Raw genomic sequence first — 26251 nt, forward strand, 5'->3', positions numbered from 1 at the left:
GCTATGATTTGCCATTTATGAAGCTTGATTTTCCTCTGAAAAATCCGTATTTTCATTAGCATGATACTTTTTCATGTGTTATATAGGAAATTGATATTAGGGAGAGGGTATGTATGCTAGAGTCCTATTTGTATTTTTACAGCTCTTCAGTTGCTACAAGGGCCTGATCGAAACAACCCTCACATAAACTCAGAACAAGCCATGGGTTATGTGAGGGTTGTTTAAGCCTCACATAACCCCTGCTGCTCAGATTCGGACAACATGACAGGTCCGGGCTTGGATATTCAAAATGGCTGCCTATAGGCACCAGCACATGCTTAAATAAGCCATGGTAGCTTATTTGAGTGTGCGAACTGGCCCACTGTGGTTTGTTCCTGTCACACTAACCCATGGTTTACTATGACATGCAAACATGGCCAATGGTTTCTTCTACAAATCACTCTTTTGCCTTATATGTGAGGTAATACTTATCAAGTAAACCTTTAATTAATCCTTCCTGAAGGTTCTGTACTGCTCTTTTAAAATTAGCTACTGACATGTAGCTGTTCCTGTTTTGTTCTCATTAACATTTAATGCTGGGATAACAGCAAATTAAATTAGAGTGCAATCCTATGGCTGCTAGTTAGTGGCTAAATGGCCATAGGATAGGTTGGTTCCCAGGAATCAACCTTGAAGCCCATGCTCCAAGGTCAGTTCCCAGAGAACCAACCCCCACCCCCTTCCGCACCGCCTCATAGACAGCGCGGATCAGTCCCATGCGCTGCGCTCCGAAGAGCAGTGCGGAGTGGTGAAAACAGGGCGTTCCTGGGGGTGGGGCAGTAGGAAATGCCGGTATGACACATCCTATGTGTCGTCTGGCTACTGTTTCTCATGCTCCAAGGTCCCACAGCTGGACAGCTGAAATCAGCTGTCTAGCTGTGAAAGCAGGGCCGGGGTAGCGAGGAGAACCGCTCCTCACCATTCCTCCCGCCCTGCACTGAATAGGCGGTCGCCCCCAGGCTTGGAGGCAACCGTCAATCCTCCCTTAAGTAGTAAAATTTATAATATTCTTACCTGAAAGACTTTGCTAAGCATATGCTCCCCTTCTTTTGACCCAAGAAGATTCACAATTATTTGCTTGCCATATATAGTTTTAAGAGTACGAAAATGTCTGCAAGGTGAAAAAATCTGTTATTCTTGAGGCTAGTAAAGGACTAGCATATTTAAACCTCTGACTGGAACATAAACTTCATCTTTAACCATTTATACTGATACAACTAGAGTAGCAGCTAAATAGATAGATGTCATTACAACAATCAGTGAAATGAGAAAACATTAAACCAGTACAAAAGAATTGTGACATTTAAGCTGGGGTCAGCTTACATCTGACATAAAATTCATTCCTAATATAGATGAAGCCAAACACTCAGCAAAAAAACCCATGATGAAATTATTGCTTTTAACCTCTTCAGAATTTAATTTTAAACCTTCTCAAATTTCCATGTTAAACAATGTTACCTTGTTCATCAATACACATGCTAACCTAGGGGCTTGTATTACTTCATTCAGCTCCCACTGGACTACTCACAAGCTTAAGAACTCTACAGAAATATACTACTACTGTACTCAAAATGAATAGCTTTTGTTAGAAAAAAGGATTTTTACCTGTCAAACGCTGGTGCATTTGCTTCAAATCCTCTTGACATTCTGACACGATGAGATCCAACCTGAGACAGAAGAAAGACTATATTAGTCTTTCTTTGCATGCATTCCTTGTGTGCGTCCAACATTTTGGATATCATATTTATAAAACCCTCAAATTACCACATTGCACAGTAATTTTTTAAAAAAGGCAATTCCCTGCCCTCAGTTTAAAATTGACTGACAATAGGAAGGATAAAGAAGCAGAGAGGGATGGAGGGAACCAAAAGGAAATATTAAAATATTATTTTCTATTTTCTGAAGCACAGTGATTTGGTAATTAACTGTGTTCTCTTTTGCATGTGTGTCTCACTCTATTTTTAGTGTAAAAGCACATAGTTTCCCCTGTATTTTTTAGTCTCCTCATTTCTATTTAGAGATTTCATTTCTCAGTATTATAATATTTAGGTATGGCTCTAATTAAAGTAGGGATAAAACAAATCCTATAGCACTGAGTAATCAAAGAACTTTAACATACAGTTTAAGATCACTTGAAACAAAAGAAAACCGGCTTGTAGCAACTTTATCTCCTATTCGACCTGACAGTTTCAATTTTAACAATAATGCTTTCTTAAGCCTCCTTCAAATACATATCCTGTAACATGTTCTCTGAAAATAACTGAGACTTAATTCTTGAATAAGCAGATAGAAGACTTTCAACTAATGTGAGAAAATACAGTAGAAAAGTTATAACCCTCATACTTGTAAACCAGGTTGCTCCCAAAATAAAGGAACAGATCCACGGATTTGTATAAAAGATGACACACATTCATCTAGGAATATCACCTGTTGGAGGAATAATATTTATTGTATTAGTTGCCTTTAAGTGATGCCATGCGCACATCTACTTTTTACAAATCCTTCCATGCTATGCTCCTTCATATTTAAAATTTACTCCTAAGATTACATATATGTAATAACCCCTAAAGCTAAAAAAGAAACTAAGAAACTTTGCACCAAAATTTAATGGTGATTTCAATAAAAGGTACATCAGATTGTATTCTAACTACATAATTTATGTATTAATCCATATAAAATAAGCAACTGCAGGAATATTATATTTCAATACATTACTGCTTACACAAGCCTTCTCTAACCGGGCATCCTCCAGATGTGTTGGACTGCAACCCTTATCATTCCCAACCAGCATGTGCCTGCTGGCTGGGGATGATGGGAGTGGTAATCCAACACATCTGGAGGGTGCCCAGGTTGGAGAAGGCTGGCTTATATTATATGGGCTGCCATCAGAGAAGCATTGTAATACTTCTTCTATAGAGCACGCATGCATGCGAACACACACACCCCATATCTAAAGTGTTACATCCAATGCTGTGTGAGTGCAGGGATGATCATGCAAAGGGGGTTCCCCACCACTTCCTCTTCAATGTAACCTGTCCTGATGTTGAAAGCACCATCAGGAAAGGCCTGGGATGTGGGGTACACCTGCAGTGGAAGAATGGAATTGGGGAAAATGTGAGTGGGAAACAGTCAAGGTATGCCACTGGAAGCTACACCATCCCCCACTGGAAAGGGCAAGTGAAGAGGAGCCAGAAGGGCTAAGTTCCATGTGGACTGCAGGTGACGTGACTCTTTCTGGGGAGAAACCATCTTCATTCATCCAGAGCTGGTGGCTGCACTGACAGCACACGCAAAAGGATCATGCTAAGGACATTAGCATTCTAGTGAGATCATCCAAAGTAAAAAGACAAATGCCAAGGTTTCTTTCCATCCGACTACTTTTTCTTACAAGATGGAAGATACCTAGTGATCGACTCCAGTGCAAGGTGGATATGAAGATGGATAATGCCGAGTGTGAATGAAGTGATAAATAAACTCACTGGATCCAAGTACAGACTTTGGAATTTGACTGATCAACTGCTGGATGAATACAAATAACGAATGATCAGTCAAATATCATCCTTACTGACTGCTACTGGATGAAAACTAATGATGACATTTAATTTAAAAACACTGGGAGGCAGAGCAACAAGGGGTAGGGTACCTGTTTACTGAATGGAAGTGGCTCCCTAGAATAAGCTGGCAGCATACACGAGATAATGTGATTCAGTCAGCTGTAATCTCCATGCAAGATAAATTAAGCATATTTTGGCACCTGGCATTTCACCATTTATTACTTACAAGCAATTCAAGGAGGCTAGGATTACTGTTTGGATGGAACATCACTTGTCATGATGATTTTGTTGAGAATGGGATTACTGACTAGGTCCGCACAACTTTACAACCCAAACTCAAGGCTGAGTGTGAACTGTTGGTGAACCGTGGGTTGTTGTGTTGTGTGAACCCAGCCAGGCTAGCAAACCATGGTTTGTTAACCATGAAAAAAAACATACCATGGGTTCTCTTCATGGGCTGTTCGTGATTTGTTAGTGCGGCTGAGTTCACACAACACAACAACCCACATTTCAACAACCACCCATGGTTCAATGACAATCCACTCAACCCATGGTTTGACCCAACTTTGAGTGTGGGTTGTTGTGTTGTGCAAACCCAGCCACTGGGCCAATTTGTGCGATTACCGCAGCCCACCAAGGGTTATTTAAGCCACTGTGGGTTGTGGCACATGCCGGTGGCCATTTTGAACATTCAAGCATTGGTGCACAGTTGCCATAGCTTATCACGACGTCCAAAGCCAGTGGGGGGGGGAGGGGAGATTGACATGGTAACAAACTACCCACAACCCATGGTCTGTTTTAGAGTTGTGGGTCTATGTTAGCCATGCCAACAACCCAGCCTCACTGGGTTTGGATATCAGGATAAGCCACAGCACCTGCCCACCCGCTTAATATCCAAAATGGCCACCAGCATGCACTGCAATAATCCATGGCTTACAAAAGCCATGGTGGGCTGCAGTGATTGTGTGAACCGGGCCACACAGACACAATAAAGGAAGTAAAAAGTTCAATTTGACTTTGTTTCCAAGCACTAATATTTCAAAGTCTATGCAAACACTTCTAAAATTCAGTTTTCAAAATGTCTGATGCTGGTCTACTTGCACATTAAGATTTTCTGTCACTCATACAGGTCAAGTGGGGACAAGGTTACACACAAAGTCTACTAGTGAGACTGGCACAGATATGTTTAATATACTGGAAGGATCCAGTATATAACACGATATTAGTGTGTTATTTTTTGACGATGGGAAAGACACTTTTAGGTACAAGACAGGGATTTGAAATCTGTATGTGGGAAGCATAATGTGGCTATGATAGAACAGGTGCAACATGTCCAGCACCAAGGATAGGTTTGGAAGCCATCATGTGCAGGAAAATTATACACAAATTATGTAATAATATATAAACTAGAAACAGTTCCCAGTTCTAAATGAATTAGATACCCCTCCTTGATATATTCTAAGCTGATTAATACAAATGAGCAATGAAGTACACTTATCATACCTGCTCGGTTTCAACAAAATTGGCCACATGGCCATCATCATTTGTTCCTCGAACATTAAATCTGGTCCCAGCTCGTTCACAACTTAGTCGTGAAATAATGCAAGCCTTCGCCTGTTTGTGAGCTGCATAAATTGTTCTAATCTCTACTCCTCCGCACATGAGACGCAACAGCCAGTCATCACAGTTCACTCCATAATGCTTAAGATGCAAGTGCAGCGACTGGTTCCTATAAAAGAAGTGATTCAGTTTAGCATTCACTGAAAAAATTTAAGAATTTCACTATAAAGCATGGACCTTGAAAGACTAACAGCAGCATGGTAGAAAATGTTGTCATGCATGTCTTAGCAAGTATGTTTGAACAGAATACAAGATAACTTTTCAAATGTTTTCAAAATGAGTTTCAAAGTAATGGATTCCTGGTCAAGGTGGAGAGCCAGGGCCTGCAGGAGAAGCCACCACCACCACCACCACCACCACCACCACCGGGGAAGAGGCGTGCTTGCCGCCGCTGGGCCTGCTGCTGCCGCCGCTGGGCCTGCTGCCGCCGCCGCTGCCAGCACTACCAGGCCTTCCTTGTGGACTTCTGCCTGGCAGACCGCCAGTCCCTGCAGGACCAGGCCCCCAGGTACCGAGCCAGCTGTGCTGCTCCACCTGCCCCTCCCTGGAGGGGCTACATAAGCTGGCTGGTTGAGGTGGCCTGGGAGAGCCAGGGCCTGCAGGAGAAGCCACCACCACCACCACCGGGGAAGAGGCGTGCTTGCAGCCGCTGGGCCTGCTGCCGCCGTCGCCGCTACCACCACCACCAGGCCTTCCCTGTGGACTCCTGCCTGGCATTTTTAAGGGGATTTTAATTGTTTTGTTTGTTTTATTTTGTTGGGGGGGATTTTGTTGTGTTTTTAGGGGTGGGTAGCCTGCCTGATAGGCGGGAGCGAGGGGGCATGTGTCCACCTGATGGAGGCAGTGGGGGGAGTGTTGGGGGCCAGAACATACCGAGGCTGGGCGGCAGGCGCTGGCGGAGCGCTAGGGGCAGGCCATGCCAGCTAAGGGGAACAAGGGAGAGATGTGTAGTATCTGTCCCCTGCTCTGGGCCTGTCCAGAGCCAAAGGATGGCTGGGGGAGGCGTGACCCCATCTTCTGGCCTTCGTTTGCTGCTCTGCAATGCCAGGTCTGTTACCCAGAAAACCTCCCTCATCCATGACATGATCCTGGATGAGGGTGCAGACCTGGCATGTATTACGGAGACCTGGCTGGCCGAGGCTGCTGCTCCAACCCTTGCAGCCATGTGTCCAGCTGGATTTTCGTATGCACAGCAGCCGAGGGCTGGGGATCGGGGAGGGGGAGTGGCTGTTATCTACCGAGAGTCCTTGGTCTTCACCAGACCCCCTCTCCGGGAGACCAAGGTTGTTGAGTGCATGTACTGGAGGTTGGGCCCGAAGGGCAGTCTGGGGATTCTGCTCGTGTACCGTCCACCCCGCTGCACGACTGACTCCCTGGCCGAGGTGCTTGAGGTGGTCTCTGATGTGCGTGTACAGTCCCCTAACTTACTGGTGTTGGGGGACTTCAACGTACATTCGGAGGCCATCCTCACAGGAGCACCTCGGGACTTCATGGAGACCATGGCCTCCTGGGAGCTGCACCATATTCTAACTGGGCCCACCCATGTAGCCGGTCATGCACTAGACCTTGTGTTTGTTTCTGGAGAAGCGGGGAGTGATCTGGAAGTCGGGGGTATATCCACCACCCCCTTGTCATGGTCAGATCACTATCTGGTGATGTTGGACTTCTCGGTTCCACAACCCCTCCGCAGGGGTGGAGGACCCATTAAAATGGTCCGCCCCAGGCGTCTTATGGATCCAAATGGATTCCTGAACGCGCTTGGGGATTCTCTGGGGCATGCCAACGGCCACTCGGTTGAGACCCTGGTGGGTGGCTGGAATGCCGCAATCACTGGGGCATTAGATCGGGTGGCTCCGAAACGCCCTCTCCCCCTGAACAGGGCTCGGACTGCACCATGGTTCAATCCGCGGTTACGAGCTCTGAAACAGGAGGTGAGACGGCTAGAGCGCCGGTGGCGGAAGTCTCGCTCCAAAGACGATCAGACACGGGCTAGAGCTATATCTTCAGCCTATCACGTGGCGGTGAAGGCAGCAAAAAAGGAATATTATGCTGCCTCCATCGCGTCTGCAGAGTGCTGCCCCAGGAGGCTGTTCCAAGTGGTCCGGGGCCTGGTCGGTCCTGTGGCTCCGGAACCACTGGAGCATTCTAAGGCCTCCTGTGAGGCTTTGGCAAGGCACTTTGCAGATAAAATTGATCAGATTAGGTGTGTTACTCTGCACACTGTGGATACAGTTAGTGAGCAAGAGGCGGCCTGTGGCAAACCAGTTTTGTGGGATCAGTTCCAGCTTCTTCCTCCTGATGAAGTGGACAAGGTGCTTTCATCTGTAAGGCCAACCACCTGCTTACTTGATCCTTGCCCATCTTGGCTCATTATGAGCTGCAGAGAGAGACTGGGTGAGGGGATCAAGGCGGTGGTGAATGCCTCCCTTGAGGAGGGAGTGATGCCATCAGCCCTCAAGGAGGCAGTGATAAGACCGCTCTTAAAGAAGCCCTCCTTGGATCCTCAAGTTCTGAACAACTTTCGCCCAGTCTCAAATCTGCCATTTTTGGGCAAGGTGATTGAGCGGGTGGTGGCGGTGCAGTTGAAGGCACACTTGGAAGAAACTGATTATCTAGACCCATTTCAGTCGGGCTTCAGGCCTGGGCATGGGACAGAAACGGCCTTGGTCGCCTTGGTGGATGATATGAGGAGGGCTCTGGATAGGGGTGAATGCTCCTTCCTTGTTCTCCTCGACCTCTCAGCGGCTTTTGATACCGTTGACCACGGTATCCTCCTGGACCGCCTGGAGGGGTTGGGCATTGGAAACACTGTATTGTGGTGGTTCCAGTCCTTCCTCTCTGGCAGGTACCAGAGGGTAGCACTGGGAGAGGAGGTTTCGGACCCGTGGCCACTTACTTGTGGGGTGCCACAGGGTTCCATCCTCTCCCCGATGCTATTTAACATCTATGTGAAGCCACTGGGGGCCATCATCAGGAGGTTTGGGGTGCAGTGTCATCAATATGCGGATGACACTCAGCTCTACCTCTCATTCAAATCTTCACCAAGGTTGGCCGTAGAATCCCTGTCCAAATGTCTGGAGACGGTGAGTGGCTGGATGGGGAGGAATAAGCTGAAGCTGAACCCTGACAAGACCGAGGTACTTTTGGTGGGAGACAAGAGGAGGCTGGGGGATGTTGACCTGGTGTTGAATGGGGTACAGCTACCCTTGAAAGACCAGGTCCGCAGCCTGGGGGTCATTTTGGACTCCCAGCTGTCCATGGAGGCTCAGGTGTCAGCTGTGAGCCGGACAGCGCTGTATCAACTCCATCTGATACGGCGGCTGCGCCCCTACCTTCCCGACCATCTGCTCCCATCGGTAGTACATGCCCTGGTCTCCTCTCGTTTAGACTACTGTAATGCGCTCTACGTGGGGTTACCCTTGAAGACGGTTCGGAAACTGCAGCTGGTACAGAACGCGGCGGCTCGCCTGATTAAAGGCAGCCGCCGGCGAGATCACATCACTCCAGTGCTGAAGGAGTTGCACTGGTTACCAGTTGTTTTCCGGGCCAAATTCAAGGTGTTGGTTTTGACCTTTAAAACCCTATATGGTTCCGGCCCAGCCTATCTTAAGGAGCGCCTCCAGCAACACCAGACAGGCCGCTTAACAAGATCAGCCTCGGATGGCCTTCTCTCTGTCCCATCAGCCAGGACAGCTAGACTGGTGGGGACGAGGGAGAGGGCCTTCTCTGTGGTGGCCCCCACTCTGTGGAACTCCCTCCCTAGGGAACTCCGTCATGCCCCCTCTTTAATGAGCTTCCGTCGTGCATTAAAAACGTGATTGTTCAGGCAGGCATTTGGGGTGGGTTAGGGTATTTTTTTAAAAAAAAATTTATGGTAAAATTTTATTGTTTTAAATTGTTTATGGTGAGTTGTACATCGCCCAGAGTGGCTGGGTGACCAGTCAGATGGGCGATTAATAAATTTAATAAATAAATAAAAATAAATAAACTGATCCAGAGAAACAGCCAAGTGCCCTTCTGACACTACACAGGGTTTGTTTTGAGGCATTTTACCACCATGAGATACATTGGGATTTGGCTCAGAGTAGTAAAATGTCCCAAAAACTGTTTGTGTAAGTTTTACTGTCCTCTTTTCTTTCAGTGTTTGGAGACACTTCAGAAATATTTTATTTATTGCATTTATATAAATATTTGATGGTTCTATTAGAATTCTCTATAAAAGTGTTTCTGATTCTCCAGACTATCAGGTGGTAGCAGCAGTTCAAGTAAAGGGAGATTTTGGGGGAGTTCCTGAACCCTGCTTTTAACCCAGGATCTCCACTACCTCTGTCAGCTCAGACAGCATTATACATCTTTAGAAGCACCTTGGACAGTTAAAAGATTATGCATTGAAGTTTTTAAGCAAAAAATTCTCAAGGCTGTGCACATTTTATGCAAATACAAGAAATTTGGACTGGGCACAGAATCAGAATCTTGAGAATTTTACAGTTATAAGGGCTGCTTATTTTGCATAATTTATTCTGCTTTTCCTGTCACAAGGAGAAGTACTGAGCTATGCAGAGCACTGTAACCTCCATTCTTGAGCACTAGAATCTTACTTATGGTTGAAAATGGGACTGGGGGAACATCATTGCAACCACAGAGACTAGAAACATGCTTTCTAAAAGTGCTGAAATTCTTATGTTGAATTCTGTGCCCAATTCCGAATTCTGCCCTTCTACTAAACTTGAACAGAATTGCTAAATACACAAAAGGCATTTAATATTTTACATTATAAAACTCTATTCACAATTCTATAAAGGGATAAGAGATGGTTCGCACATAATGCTAACCCGTGGTTTATTTAACCCATGGATTGTTGAATTCTGGGTTGCCATGATGTGTGAACTCAGCCACGCTAACAAACCATGATTTGTTAACCATGAACAACCTAGGAAAAGAACCCATGGTGTGTTGTTGGATTGTGAACTATATGTTGCCGTTATGTGTGAACCCAGAATAGTGCTTTGCTCATGGGTTGTTTCACCAGGCTACAGAGGCGGTGGGCAAGAGTGGTAAAAAAACAGCAACAGTATTCCACTTTTCAGTACTATAGCACCACAAAGATATTTGGGATACAGGGAGGGAGCGGGTATAGGAGGACGAAAGCAAACTACCTAGGGACTAAGAAAACTGATCAGTTTGTTTGTCTACCAGAAAAACCCTGGGTAAGTCAACAAACCCTGCATTAACCATGGGCTAAATAAACCATGGGTTAGCATTATGTGCAAACCAGGTCAGTGTACACACATAAATCTGTTAAAATTACGGATATCTGCTAAAATTTCCACTATATCATTTGCATTCCGTGCTATTAATTTCACTTCTCCTTTGTACAGTTGCAGATGGGTGGAACAACTCTTCCGACAACAGCTAAACATGAGTTTCCAAAATGGTTCCTTCTATTTTTTTAATGCATAAAAGGGGATATTTCAGTAGTGAACACAGTAAACTCCTTAGAACTGGGAAAAGACAAAATGCAAAAAAAATTGTTTTCCAATTTAAGCCATCTTAGTTTTTGAATGAAATATATTTAACACGATCTTGCAGTACCCGGTTTCTGCAGAACAGTGATCCAAATAGCTTTCTTCTAAATGATAAAGCTTCATGCTCAAGGACAGAGGTGTTTAGACCACAGTCCAACACCACAGGACTGATCTCACCAAATTAGTTCTCTGATTAACAGGAAACACTCAAGTTGCTTTCTTTTTTTATTACGGATATTTACCCACTGATATGTTGCTATTTTATATTAAGAAATGCAACCTCAAAAAGGTAGAATTGTACGAAATATCTTAACTTATGCAATGATGAGAAACTTAACAAGTCAAAATACAGATGCACACATAATGTATCAGATTTCCTAAAGCTTATCTACTCACCAGAAGAACCTGTTATCAGTGCTTTGTTCTTGCATGCTACGGTGGGCATTTAGACTAAGATCTAAACTGACCCCAGCAGAAGACCATGCAAAATAAAAGTTTCCTGAATTCAAAACTTTGCGCACTTCAGAGATCCGTTCTTCATCTGATGGGTCAGTTCGCAATGATATTAAATCAGTGGAAGTAACACGAAAAACTTCAGATTCTTGAATCTTTCCTACAGACATACATCCTGTGACAAGTGCTAGATAATGTAGCAATGTGTCTCCTGTAAGAAATAAATATAAATAAACTATCACTGAGTGGAACATTTTTTTTCTAATATTCAAGAATTGCTGTAGTTCTTACATTTCATTGAGAAAATTGTGTAATTCTAAAATGTTTACTTTTCAGCAGCCAAGCTTCCATGAACACTCAGCATTAAATAAATCAAGGATGCAAAAAGTGCAGCACACGACCTCCAGGCAGCCCTCCAAACCCTTTCTGGTGGCCTCCCAGACCCCAGCATCTACTACCGCCGAAAAAAGAAAATAGGGAAATGGAAGCCTAATTCCTAGTGTCCTAGGAAGCAGAACTCAAAAGTTCCTGCCTGCTAGGAAGGAGGCTTCTGTGGTAGGAACCATAGAATCATTCTTAGAGTGTGTGTTTTTCTTTTTTTGGCAGAGGGAAGGGAAGGGTTAAAGTTATGAGTAGGGGTGTGTGTGTGTGAATGAGTGGGGGGAAGTTACTGTGTGGGTAAGACAGTGTTGGGGGGAGTGAGTGGATGTGTGTGGGTAGTGTGTGTGTGTGTGAGAGAGAGAGAGAGAGAGAGTGAGAGAGAGGAGGGCACAGGGGGACTCTGGCCCCTGACAAATTACTCTTATGGGAATGCAGCACAAGTTGCCCATCCTTATATTAAACTGAAAGTTTTAAAATATTAGAACGTATACAAGAAAAGCACAATGTGTGTGAGTGAACCGCATGTGCATGTGTGGTTGTGCAGCCCCCATGAAATAAATGCTGAGATGCCACCATGCCTACTTTTAGGATGAGCATAATTATTATTTTATTTTGGCTTTTATAATTTATTTTATTTATTTACTTAAAACATTTTTATAATTACTGATAGCATATGCATAAATAGGTTACCAAGAACCTTAGAAAAAGAGAGTATTAGAAACATCAACATCCCTTTATAAACAGCTCAGAAAAAAATGAACTTCATGTCTACATCAGAAGTACACCAGCATGCCTCATGTGACTGAAAGGAACAGCACAGAAGAAAACATTTAATTTGCTGGTGGTGGTAGCAGGTGCTCCAAGCAAAACAAGTGTTTAATGTATGCTCAAAGGAAGAGTGGATGTCATCAGGAGTTTGCCTCTGCCCCATCTACCATGGCAGTTCAACTCTAGCCCCTTCCCGACCTCACACATGCCATACCATATTTAATAGGTTGAGACTCAAAGCTTCAAAAGTAGTTTTCCAGATGGTGCAGGGGATTGGGAGTGAGAGTATTCAGAAAAATCAAATAAGCATCACCTAGAAACAAAGCTAAAATACCCTGCTAAGCACACTGAACTGGTCATTAAATTCCCTGGACTATGGTGGTCACATACCAGAAATGGTACCAACAGAAGGTTTGGCATAAGCAATCTGAAAAATATATATCTTACAGCTGTTATTGTTCTCAGGAAGAAAGGCCATCCTTAAAATGAGATGATTTACTCACCAAGATTTAATCTTAATACACCTAGCAGTCCATATGCATCCATTACCTTGGAGTACATGTGCTTGATTGCCTCTTTCTCTGCAGATGCTATTTAAATAAAAGTTAAGAATTAAGAATTCTGGCAAAAGCATTTTATTTATATTAAGACATTCTGAAACTCTTCCTTTTCCTTGTTTTCAATATTTAAATAGCAAAACAAGCAATTTAATTGTCATAACTAAAAGCATCATTATGAGCTTCTTAAGCATAATTGCTTAGTGCTTTTGCTCTAGAATAAACACAGTATTATAACACTGTAGGCAGATTTTAATATTTAGACCACAGCAAATATCAACGCCAGGATCCAAAGAGCTTGGATCCAAGGTCTTGGCCATCTCCAGTGGGATTTTGAACAGTAGATCCCACACCATATCACCAAGTTGCTTTTGTAAAGTCTGCATAATCTCAAAAGGGGGTTATTATTGTTGAAGTGATTTGCCCAAATCCCCTTTCAATATGCAGAACTAGCTGCATGTTTCATTGGATCCTAGCCCAATCTTTTAAAGCAGGGATGTGGAACCTCTGGTTCACAGAGCCTGCAAATAGTAGTTACTGTATTGTTTCATGATGTATTGTTTATTGCCTATTATTTCTTGTATTTTAATTAAAACATGTGAAATAACAAAATCAGAGTATCTATCTATTCTTTCAGTACATATTATCAAGAATCCCATTAGATTTTGAGAAACAAAAGAATCAGAGTATTAAAACGATGGAAATCCACATGTACTGACAAAAATCCATTTATTTTGAATGGTTGTTTGAACAGTAGTTGATGATCCCAAACCCAATCCATCCCTTTAATGGCACCATAGTGTCAGCAGTCTTGATCATATTCAGACAAACAAATAAAATGTTACTATGTTAAACAATATATTATAACATTTATTTAAAACAGAGGATAATGACGAAGAATCCAGTAAATATATATCTACAATACTAAATTTATTTAAAAACCTAGGATTGACTCCAGACTTTCCCATGCTTAAAGTAGGCCCACTGAAATAAATGATACTTAATTTAACCACCTCATGATGAAGGTGAAAGAAGAAAGTGCAAAAGCTGGCTTGCAGTTAAACCTCAAAAAAACCAAGATGATGGCAACCAGCTTGATTGATAACTGGCAAATAGAGTGAGAAAACATGGAGGCAGTGACAGACTTTGTCTTTCTAGGCGCAAAGATTACTGTAGATGCTGACTACAGCCAGGAAATCAGAAGACTTTTATTACTTGGGAGGAGAGCAATGACAAATCTTGATAAAATAGTTAAGAGCAGAGACATCACACTGACAACAAAGGTCCACATAGTTAAAGCAATGGTATTCCCTGTAGTAACCTATGGCTGCGAGAGCTGGGCCACAAGGAAGGCTGAGCGAAGGAAGATAGATGCTTTGGAACTGTGGTGCTGGAGGAAAATTCTGAGAGTGCCTTGGACTGCAAGAAGATCAAACCAGTCCATACTCCAGGAAATCAAGCCAGACTGTTCACTTGAGGAATGATATTAAAGGCAAAACTGAAGTACTTTGGCCACATAATGAGAAGACAGGATACCCTGGAGAAGATGCTGATGCTAGGGAAAGTGGAAGGCAAAAGGAAGAGGGGCCGACCAAGGGCAAGGTGGATGGATGATATTCTGGAGGTGACGGGCACGACTTTGGAGGAGCTGGGGGTGGCGACGGCCAACAGGAAACTCTGGGGTGGGCTGGTCCATGAAATCACGAAGAGTCGAAAGCGACTGACCGAACAAACAACAACTTAAGTTCCATTTATTTCAGTGGGTCTGCTCCAAGTACTGTTAAGTCTGGGTCCAACCCGTAACATAAACTAAAGCCTAAATAAAGGGTAATTACATTTAATAAAAGTAAACAAAGCATCAGAACCATATATTTTAGATTCTCTACAGTCTTAAGGTAGTTTTAATACAAAATGACAGGGGAAACAGGGCCATTCCACCAGCCCTGCTGAAGACTCCTCCATGAAGGTCCCTCTTCTGTCAACTGTCGCCACCAGCAGCCATTTCAGCAGGCTGTATTGAGTGAGATTAGCATGGGAAGCAGGGCCATTCCACCAGCCCTACTGAAAGGCTACTCAATTTTTCCTCTTTTTTCCCCATTCCTTTTTCCTTGTGTGCCATGTTTTTTAGATTGTAGGCCTGTGGGAAGGGGTTTTCTTGTTTTACAGTTTATCTGTAAGCTACTCTGGGAGGCTTTTTGGCTAAAGAATGGAATAAACGTATTTTAAATAAATAAAATGATATAACCTAGGTGTAGCGGCTGTCAGAGGCAAAACTCATCCCACTTAATGTATTTAAAAAGTACCCCAATTTGATTAATATGTACAAACAAAAGGCACTTATCTGAAGCAGGAACATTCAGACCTTGAAGTAAAATTAATCGTTATTTAATTTTTATTTTTATTTTAAAGAAGCTCATATCAACAGTCTAGTTGTAAAACCTGTATCTTTGGCTTTTGCTTAGATAGATCATGTATAAGAAGTCCAAATACCATAGACAATTAATGAAGCTGTATTTAGACTTTTTTTGTTTTGCTTTCTATGATCACTATCCATATCAGGGAATTATGGGAGGGGGTTATAGCAGGACTGACATGGTTGAAGAAATCTATCTTTCCCCCTCACTTTCAACCCTTCAGTCAGAGATTTCTACTTCTAAAATGCTTTGAGGGTTAGCTTAGAGCAAAGTAAATAAACACTTCTGGATATAACAAAGCAAATTCATTAATTTGTTGCTACAAACATTTTAAACTATAACAACTGGGCAAAATACTGAAAAAATGGTTTCTCTTCCTATATTTTTAAGCTGGGAGACAAAGTACACTTGCCTATTCAGAAGGATTGAGTTGGGGAGACTACCAATTTGGGCAACACAAAGATAAAGTCAACTATCTCTCTGATCTTGAAGCCTTTTGTGTTATTGACCATCTGTCTATGGACCGGAAGCCACTACAGTGCTGTAGCATCGGTTCCTATCTCCTGCTAATATAGGTCCTTCCATGATTGTTGACAATTACAGAAGATCATAAGTTATTGGGAAAATTCCATTTGCAGCCCAATTCACAAAGCACTGAAATAGTTTAACAGTCTGTAGTGATTCCCTTGCTGCCCATATCAGCAGCTTACAAGCAATGTGCAATGGGTCTAGAAATAATGCAGAACTGAAATTTGCACTCTGGAGGCAAGCATGTGAATAGGAGGCAGGCAGGCCTCGAATTCTCCAGCTCAAATTTGAATCCAGTCACAGAAGAACTACTTTTGGGGTTATAATTACGAACTAACAAAATTCACGTTTTTGAAGCAGTACATATATACATTTCAACAACATCACTAATTCCTAAGGTCCCTAGGGATGCCAAGGATAGAAATAATTCCTTCCTGTACACCAACTTCCACTCACTTAAAGGCAGCGATCTTCGAATCTTTAAAATCCTGCTGTGTCAAAGCAAGACTTTGGAGCCATGATGAAGCAATATCATGGCATAAAATGACAGCAAGAGAGACACTGAGAATCCAGTTCAGTAGTAGTAGCCTCATTTGCAGGAGGTGGAGGAACAGACCTGCAACGTCATAACCCTGTCAACAAATAGGGGGTCTCACTCCAGGACTGCACTTTCTGCCAAATTTAAAGTATATTTTCATTTCTGGAGGGCACCAGATTGCCTACCCCTGCTCTATAAATTAACTAATTGATCATCAACACTGAAATCTGACACTTACGAACTAATTCTCTTGGCAACTTCCAGTTGCTACTAGTGATTAGGCGGTCCTGAGGAAGGGTAAAACCATGCATATCTAGTCTACCTGACATCTGAAGTTTATCCCCACCCGCCTGCTCATTTTCTTCACACAATTATTGCATCTCTCCCCCTCCCACAGCTTGCTTATAGTACACTAGCTAATAAACTGTAAGCATTAGATCCAGGATCTGCCTTCTGTGGACTGGAGAGCTTCACTCATGGAAAGTGGCTGTGCCCAATTTTCAGAGATCTCCCCTCCGCACAAACCACAGCTCAACCCATTCGGCAGCATCCCCTGACCCTCTGTGCAGCATATTCAAGGGGCTGGAGGGGCAAGGATGTCCATTTCCACCAGCCCAGTTGCACAAGCCTAAATCTGGATCCAACCCAAATATTGAGTGAAATCCAACTGTGTCCATCTGCTAACAGAATGGAATCAGTGAAGTAGATTCCCCCTCCCCGCAAATTGACATTAGAGGGGAGGGAGACGCTCCGGAGGTGATTTTGGGGGCATGAAGGAAGGTACAGGGTGAAGGAGAGGTCAGGAAAGTTCCACTGCACAAGTTCCACTTGTGCAATGCTGTATGTCACCATAGATTATGTTCTTTAAGCATACATGCATCAATCATTCCTTGTACGTTCTATAAAACCCAACTAGCATTATACATATCAGAATATCTAATCTGAGGGAATGAAATAAAGCAGAGAAGCGATCAGCTCCTTTTTTTAATGCTTCAACAGTTTAGTCAAGAATTTGTTGTTGTTGTTGTTGTTCAGTCGTTCAGTCGTGTCCGACTCTTCGTGACCCCATGGACCATAGCACGCCAGGCCTTCCTGTCCTGCGCTCTCTCCCGGAGCGTGCTCAAGTTCATATTCATTGCATCGGTGATGCTATCTAGCCATCTCATCCTCTGCCGTCCCCTTCTCCTTTTGCCTTCAGTCTTTCCCAGCATCAGGGTCTTTTCCAGGGAGTTTTCTCTTCGCATTAGGTGGCCAAAATATTGGAGCTTCAGCTTCAGTATCTGTCCTTCCAATGAGCACTCAAGGTTGATTTCCTTTAGGATTGACTGATATGACCTCCTTGCAGTCCAGGGGACTCGTAAGAGTCTTCTCCAGCAAGTCAAGAATTAGAGGGCATTAATTTGGGCACAGAGCAGAGTTGTAAAAATGGAAGACAGGCAGCAAGTTAGATGACACGTAGTCAATGCTTGCATTTTCATTAAGGCGAGATCACATTTGTCTTTCTACATTGCTGCCTTGATGAAAGTATAAGAAGTTTGATAAGTTTGTCTCCCAATGCAAAGAGCTACACTTACTACAGTAAATTCTAACAACTGCTCTATATCAGAATGAAAAATACATTCTCAGGCTGCAATCACTTACTTTGGAGTAAGCCTATTGAACACAGTAGGACTCACTTCTAAGTAAAAATGCATAGGATTCTCCAGCAAGTCAAGAATTAGAGGGCATTAATTTGGGCACAGAGCAGAGTTGTAAAAATGGAAGACAGGCAGCAAGTTAGATGACATGTAGTCAATGCTTGCATTTTCATTAAGGCGAGATCACATTTGTCTTTCTACATTGCTGCCTTGATGAAAGTATAAGAAGTTTGATAAGTTTGTCTCCCAATGCAAAGAGCTACACTTACTACAGTAAATTCTAACAACTGCTCTATATCAGAATGAAAAATACATTCTCAGGCTGCAATCACTTACTTTGGAGTAAGCCTATTGAACACAGTAGGACTCACTTCTAAGTAAAAATGCATAGGATTGTGTTGCAAAGATTGAAGGTGTTAAATACCTACCTTGCATGCATATAAACATGCCTCGTATTGTTGTGCTGATTCATACTAACGCTTGTTTTCAGTTTTGAACAGTTCAGCCCTAGAGACTTCATTCTTTCACTTAGCTACATCCATAATTTAAATCCTTTGATAGTAGATATTAAGTATGTGTTAACAGAAGTGACAGATATAAATTTTAAACCTAAATTCATATTAAGAGCTGCAAACTGTTTTAGCGGCTGTGGTGCAAACAGAGGTTCACACTGCTATATCTTGTTAATTTTTCCACACTCCTATATCTAACGGAGTTTAAGCAGCCTGTCCCAGTCAAGTCAGGCAAAGCTGTTGACCTCTACACCACTTCCCTCTAAATAAGTAAGAATAAAGTTTATCTTCCTCTTTTCATAATATATTGGCCAACAGGAAAAAGAATCCTATTCCAGTTGCATTGAGGGGAGATTTGCTAATGCAGCTTATTCATAAATGTTAGAGAGACAAAAATAGATTCAACTCTCTCTTTTAAAAGTTTTTTTCTGTACTAACTGTTCTGGTAGTTATGTTGATCAAACAGGGAAAAAACCTTTTAGGGAGCAATCATATGGCCACTAGACACTATCTAGAGGGCCACAGAACCTTTTGGTTTCTGGGAACAGTGGTCAGAGTCAGGGCTCACACCTCAGTTCCCAGAAACCATGCTCCCTACTCCCTCCCCCACCCCCTTATAGCTGGTGCGTTTCTCTCCACGCTGGCTATGTCTCTGCACCTGGAAATGGAGCGTGGAAACTGGAGATGGGGAAAAGAGGGCGGTCCTGGGGGCAGAGAGGAGACCATGGAAGCCGAGTTATGCGGCTTCCTATGCACTGCATGGTGTCCCTGCCTCCTGTTCCAAAAGTCCCTGGCTAGATAGGAGAAATTGCCTCTCTAATCAAAAATTCAGGGCAGCCACTTCTGCAGGGCAGAAGTGAGGATCCCCTCCATGCTCTGGCCACCCTGCATTGCATAGTCATCAGCCTCTGAATTCAAAGGCTGATGACTATCTCCACAGGATTGCGCCCTTAGAAAGATCACATAAAACTAAACCAACTAAAAAGTCAAAGAAGTCCCAAAGGAGACTGGGATTTTTTTTTTACCATGTTCAACATCTTTCTTTCTCCACACTTAAGGGCTGTTGCTGTTTTTGCTTAACAACCAGTCTGAAGAGTTTTGATGAATGTGCATAAACCAGCACAGCTACCTGCAGTTATTTTTGTCAGCTTTGGAGAATACTGAATTATATATGGGGGTGTGGAGAGATGACCTTCTACCACCTAATGATGAGACTTTGGCTGTGGGAGAATTAACTTCTCCATCAACCAAGTAAGACTACTCAACTTAGCTTCTATTGGTTTTATATTTTAGGTGGCGCACTAGGTATGATTAGCTTTGCTAATATAATATCTAACATACTTTTCTTTACTTCTGCTCTCTTCCTTACAAGAGACCTGCATGCTCCACTTAGAGCTAATGGCAGATTCAAATAACTGCTGGCTTTTATTTTTCCAAAGGGAGAGAACCCATGAGTATCTATGGCCTTTGGTGCAAACTGAGTTCTTTCTACACAAAATGCAGCCAATCTAATTCAAGGCACAATTCGATGCATGTTTAGACATTAAAAAGTCTTACAACTCGCACCATTCTCCAATGCTAGGGAATGCTGGGAGTTGTATGATTTTTACATCTAAACATGCATAGGATTGCACCTTAAGTCAGAATAACATCTCGTCCATTTCATCTTAAGACTATTACAAACTGCAGACTGGAGCTTCTTCATCATACCCAAACCGATATATTTCTCTCTCCCATCAACCTTTTTTGTTTTTGTTTTTCTTAACATTCAAAGTTATGAAGAGCTTTGATAAATGTGAAACCTTGCTAACTTTGTGACTTCTTACTTGGTCCTATTAAAGGTATTATTACTTTTATTTTTATTATTACTCTTCAATTATAAAATTGCACCTAAAATTTTCATGCTGTTATTTTTGGATCACAGCACAGTCACAAATGGGTATTATCTTTTCAATATTTTCAGTTATGGCATAAGAGTATTATCATTTCATGCTTCATTTCATTCATTTACATTGTTTCATTTTCACTTTTCCAGTACTCCATGTATCTTGGACTATATGTTTTGGTTTTGAGATTGTCACAACAATGTGTAAATGTCAAACTCTCAAGGTACCAATTATGATGGTGAATGCACAACATTTTGACTTGGTCAAGTGGATAAATTTAATATGAAACACTACTAAAGAAAAGCTCTGTTTTTATATGGAGGGATAAAGAGATTGCTAGACTATTCAGATATATTCATACTATATAAATTACATTGTTATAACTGTATACAGTCTTGAATATAACTAGACAGTATTTTAGCAAACAGGAAACCAAAGTAATATACAATTGGGGGCAGGGAGAGATCACAGCACATTAGCATTAGTCACACCAGGTCAATTAATACAATCATCATACCAAACTATGGTTAAGGAAGCTAAACCAGATTGACTAGGGTTTAATGTGATGTCTCAACAAGCAAATCTGAATAAGAAACCACAGTGCCAACTATGGTTGGAATGATGCCTGAATTGACAAACCATAGTTACGGCTGTTGCCAGCGTCCAGAGGCCACTGCATCTAGAAATTGGGAGTTCTGAGCACATGGAAAATGAAAGCAGGCAAATAGTTCCATACCACAGTTTGGCCACAAAGTTTGGCCAGTAAGACTGCAAAGAGACCTTATGTATTATGTTAACTTGCATAATAGTTTAGGTCTCTGTTTTCCACAATAGCCTGGTTCAGACATCCCACTAAACTATGGTTTCGTTTAATGTGCATGAGCCTTGGGCTCATATGCTCACCCTTCTCCTGCTCTAGCACAGCTGTGAGATCAAAAGCTTTTACTGCCATTTTCATCTGTTGTTTAGTGTTACATTTGAACCCGTAACTGTAGTTAATCTTGGCTTGTTTCAACAGACCATAGTTAAAATTAACCACAATTTGTCTAGATTAAAACATAATGTTAAACTATAATTAAAGACAGAAGCAAAATCTTCTCATCTCCTCACAGCCACATCAGAAGAAAGGGGGAGCTTGAGGTTTGTTCATGAAATGCTAAACGAATTTAGCATTACGACCAAACACAGCTATTTGAGAATGTCTTCTTTATATTACCAACAAATAGAATTACACCAAGTGGTAGGTTTTTTGGCAAATTTCAAGACATACCAACAAATACCAGAACCCTAAAAAATGCAGTAAGATGGAACACCTTTAAGCAAAAAAGACTAGGAAATGCTCAAAAGGACTATAAAAGCACTGGCAAAACAGATATGGTGACTCAACAGTTCATCTGTTTCCATGTTTTACTGTTATGGATTTTATCAACTTAGCCATCTGCTTATATCTGCAGAATTTCTCAACTTACAGAGAACAGCCACAGCTCCAGACTCAAACATGAGACATTCTTCCTTGGTTCTGGCTTCTACTATCACACTGAATGGTGGTGGGTCCAGTTTATGATAGATACGATAACCTTTACTGAACGCCATTTTTCCTTTGTCAGAGGCAGAACTGTGCAACAAAATACAAAAAAAAAGTGTTAGGGGGTTCTCGCTAGAGACATCCACTGTAAAACAGTCAAACAAACTTATATCTAACTGACAGAGCAGCACAAGTCTGTATTTATGTCCACTGGAACTCAAGATCCTGCTGGATTGCTATTAACAAGCTTGACTTCCAGCAGCCACTCCATGAAAGCAAGAAGTTACATTATGATTAGCTGAGAGCATCCAATTCATAATAGTAATAGGTGTTATAGGTAAAATGTGATCAAGTTTGCAAATAAAGTATCAACAGTTATTTAATACAACTGGCCTCAGACATTCATGCCCTGGTATTCCAGGTTGAATTACAGTGATGTGCTCCATGTGGGCTGCATTTTAAGACAATTCAGGAACTTGGTTCAGAATGGCTGCCAGGCTGCTGAGTGGAGTGGGCAGATTGGCAAATGTAGCTCTGATTTCAACTGCACTGGCTACCAATTGAGTTTCTGGACTCAATTCAAACTGCTAGTTCTAACCTTTAATGTCCTAAATAGCCTGAAATCAGAGTGTCTTCAAAATCTCTTCCATTCACTGTATGAATCTGCACAGCCTTTGAGATAGTCTACTGGAACCCTGCTCCACCATGTTTCTAAAGTATGCTAGATGGGCATGAGGAAGAGGGCTTTTTCTATGCCAGTGCCAAGACCATGGGTTGTATCCAATGTGAGTCTCACTTAAGTCCCATTCATTTCAATGGGTCTACTCTAAGTAGAACTAATATTGGATACAACCCAATGGCTGGGTTTATACAACATGACAACCCATACTCAACCTTGTCACATCCTAAAATATTTAGTTCAGGTTTGTTGTTTATAAAGTATGGTACATTTAAGAACACACAGAGGAGTTTTCTATTTTATTTCTACTGAACATTTCACATTTAGTCAACCTGCTAAGCTCAGGGCTTAACGTGAGCTGAGGATCATCAGGGCTCAGCTCCAGAACAGTACTGCATTTGCTTCACTGCTAAAGGAGGATAAAAATCCAATTCCTAGTAGCAAATTTTCCAGACACTCCTACTGCTCTTCTACACTGATACACAGTCAGCCTAGAATCCATCTAGTCAAAATCAGCACCACCAGAGGAACCTAACATGTAATTCATTGTATTAAAGTCCTTGTTACATCTAGGAAACTAGTAGTGGCAAATTCCATACCCTTACATATTTCCTTTTAGGAATTACATCCCATGTACATTTAATTTGTTATATGCTAGAGGCTGAAAGTATATAAGCAATAAGCAATAGCCTCAGGCACACCCACCACCCACAATTACATTTTTAATAACATAAGAACATCTGCTTTATTAAACAAGTGAGGTATAATGGAGTGGGATATAACTGTGCTGAGTAATGTTTTTGCTTTTAAGTAGCATTTCAGTATTCCCTTGTCATCTGTATCACAGAAACACTGCACCACCGAATATGGAAATTGATTTCTTAATGAAACACAAGCGAGAGAAAAATGATTACTAATGGTAGCAGTAACGGAAACACAGAGGGGAACAGTGCAATGATTTTTAACCGAGAGCTCCAGCAGTGAAAACAGCACTTTGGGAACTATGTATAAAAATACAAGGCAGTGCAGAAATGTTTTGCAAAGGCATCCTGCGCTGACAGTTCTCCCCCACCACGTTGCCCCCTTCAGAAGTGACCCCCCGTTTCCCCAAGGCGGGCCAGTGGCATTCGAGCGGGGTTCGGTCACTCTCTTCGTTACCGCTACCGCCTTCGTTTCAACGGTGACGGGAGAGAAAGAAAAAGATCTATTTTCGCGGCCTTCGAGGAAAAGGGGGGCAAAAAAGCAACCGCAAAGGCTCGTCGCATGCCGGAATTATTAGGGGGCAAGGCAGGCAGACGACCCGACTTCCCTCGACGGACAGTTAGGTAGGCAGGTGGGTGGCAAAGAGGCGCTGGCCTCGCCGAAACCACACCAATAAGGCACCGGCGGGGGGGGGGGGGATAACAATATAAAAGAAATCCGAATTCCTGACGCCCTCGCCGTGACAGGCCGAGGAGAACGGGCAGAGAGCCGTGTGGGTGTCGCTGCGGCTCACGAAGCCTCCATCTTGTGCTGAGGAAGCCGCTTCCCTTCTCCCCTCAACGGCTCCGCCAGCCCAGGAAAGGTGGCTCCGGCTCCTTACGACAGGGGGCTCAGGCTGGAAGCAGGCTCGCTTAGACAGACAGAGCGAGAAAGAGATGGTCGCGGGGAGAGAATACACTGACGTCTCGTCTGATCTTCCCCCTCAGTTCAGTTTCCCTTACCGGCTCCTCCGCCACCTCCAGGGGCGCTTCTTCGTGCCGCTGCCTGAGGCGGTTGCCTCACTTCCTCTCTGGCAGGGCCACCGCTTCCGCATCGCACCGCCCCCACACCGGAAGCAGTGGGGGGGTGACAGGGGACGGAGAGGACGGCGTGGAACGTGCGCCAGCGCCAACGGCGGGTGGGGTGGAAGGTTCGCTTCTTCCTTCGCTCAGCAGAGTTACGGAGGGGTTGTCGCCTCTGTATATCAACTTTCCCTTCTCTCTCTGTCTCTGTGCTTCTGAATATCTATGGCTGCGATAGTACGCCCGCTGGCTTGAGGGTGAGTTCCATTGAACTCAGTTGGGCTTTACGTCTGAGTAAATGTGCATAAGCCCGGGTGGGCACCTTGTAGCCTTCCAATTGGTGTTGGACTACAACTGCCATCATCCCTCGCCCTTGGCTATGCTGGCTAGGGCTGATGGGAGTTGTGGTCCAACAACATCTGGAGGGCGACACGTTCCTCACCCTGACCTGGCTTAGACGGTTAGTGTTCGTCAGATGCAAAGATCCCTCAGCTTGGTGGCGGACGCCAAAGCAACGGGGTCCCTCTCTCTCACCGGCTAGGGTTGGATTACCTGAGGATGGCCAGCTAAGAAGTGGAGGCGCTTGTGCTGGGCTTTGAAATTCTAGTTACGGATAGAAGGCAAGGCGGATGCTAACATGACTAATAATAAAAATATTAAGCCCAGTGACTTTACTACAGCAAGAGCTTCCTCTTTAGTTAGGATAGTTGCCGCCTAGTCCAATCCAGCTGGGGTTTCAAACGCATCTCCAGATGAAGAATTTTGCCTCATTTTTTGAGAGTCTGAATGATACTGGAAATGTAAACATGCTTTTCAGCCTATCTCTGTTATATTGTCTTGCTAATGAAATATTTAGCTGCTGGGAATTCTTTTGATCTCAGCTACATTACTGCTTAACAGGGTAATTCTATGCACGCCCACTCAGAAGTAAGACCCACTGAATTCAATGGGATTTACACCCAGGTAAGTGTGTGGGATTGTACCTTAATCCAATTAAAGTAGTCCCTGATGACCTATTTAAGACATTTCTCTTATTTTAAAGAACACTAGACTTTACTCGGTCCAAGCAAATAACAGTTTTATTTTTAACTGAACATTTACCCCTGCTCCGTGTAATTCAAAACAGCTGTGTGTAATTCAAAAACATGTTTCTTGCTTTTTACCCATTAATAGTTTTAGGGCACAATCCTATTCAGATAGGTGACCGCCTCTCCAGTGCAGGGCAGAAGGAGCATGGAGGGGATCATTCCCTCCGCGCTCCTCCAGCCCTGCATTTTCGACTAGACAGCCGATTGCGGCTGTTTAGCCACGGGGGGGGGGGGGGGGGCTGAGCAGGGGAGGCTGCTGTACGACACATTGGATGTATTGTACAGGCATTTCCACCCTCCCTGCCCTGGAACACCCCTTTTCAGCCGCTCCGCACTCCTCTTGCGAGTGTGGAGGATGGGGCTGTTCTGCCTCAGAGGCAGCGCAGAATTGGGGGGAGGTCTGTTCTCCGGGAACTGACTTTGGAGCACAGGCTCCAACGTTGGTTCCTGGAAAACCAGATATCCTATGGCCGTTTAGCTGCTGTCCAGCGACCATAGGATTGCTCTCTCCATGTGTTATTTTTAAACCTTTGTAAAACTTCAAATCCTTCCTAGAAAGACAGCATGATGTTTATATATAAATAATGTGTTACTAGATGCCCTTTCCGTAATGCCCCAGCCTTTGGAAGTTAAGTGGGGAGTGAAAATGGTATTATTTGCCCATGCAGTCGTTTTTATTGCTAGTTTATCCTGCTTCTTTAGGGTGGCTTTTTAAATTGTTTCGACTAATATTGTTTACTTTAACATTTGTGTAAGATGCCTTGGTAACGTTTTAACTGAAGGC

General features: G+C 43.1%; 1 protein-coding gene across 11 annotated transcripts in view; it reads right to left on the reverse strand.

The window, feature by feature from the left end:
• The window catches only part of SYNJ1 (synaptojanin 1), a 94074-nt gene extending 69597 nt beyond the window's left edge, over positions 1-24477 (reverse strand). For 5 of the 11 annotated variants that reach the window (XM_084843601.1, XM_084843598.1, XM_084843594.1 and 2 more), the window contains exons 1-8: positions 24320-24475; positions 21882-22027; positions 12844-12930; positions 11135-11402; positions 5097-5322; positions 2383-2466; positions 1645-1706; positions 1054-1150 (exon numbers count right to left, since the gene is read on the reverse strand). In XM_084843601.1, coding sequence (XP_084699727.1) covers positions 1054-1150; positions 1645-1706; positions 2383-2466; positions 5097-5322; positions 11135-11402; positions 12844-12930; positions 21882-22027; positions 24320-24411 — 1062 coding nt within the window. In that variant the 5' untranslated portion in view covers positions 24412-24475. Of the gene's footprint in view, positions 1-1053; positions 1151-1644; positions 1707-2382; positions 2467-5096; positions 5323-11134; positions 11403-12843; positions 12931-21881; positions 22028-24319 lie in introns of all 11 variants that reach the window. The other 6 variants (XM_084843604.1, XM_084843596.1, XM_084843595.1 and 3 more) reach the window with 3 other exon arrangements.
• Positions 24478-26251: the final 1774 nt, after the last annotated feature.

The sequence above is a fragment of the Heloderma suspectum genome, chromosome 3 (genome assembly GCF_057233095.1).
Source record: "Heloderma suspectum isolate Gila_16-S chromosome 3, 16-S_ref, whole genome shotgun sequence".
NCBI classification, from domain to species: domain Eukaryota; kingdom Metazoa; phylum Chordata; class Lepidosauria; order Squamata; family Helodermatidae; genus Heloderma; species Heloderma suspectum.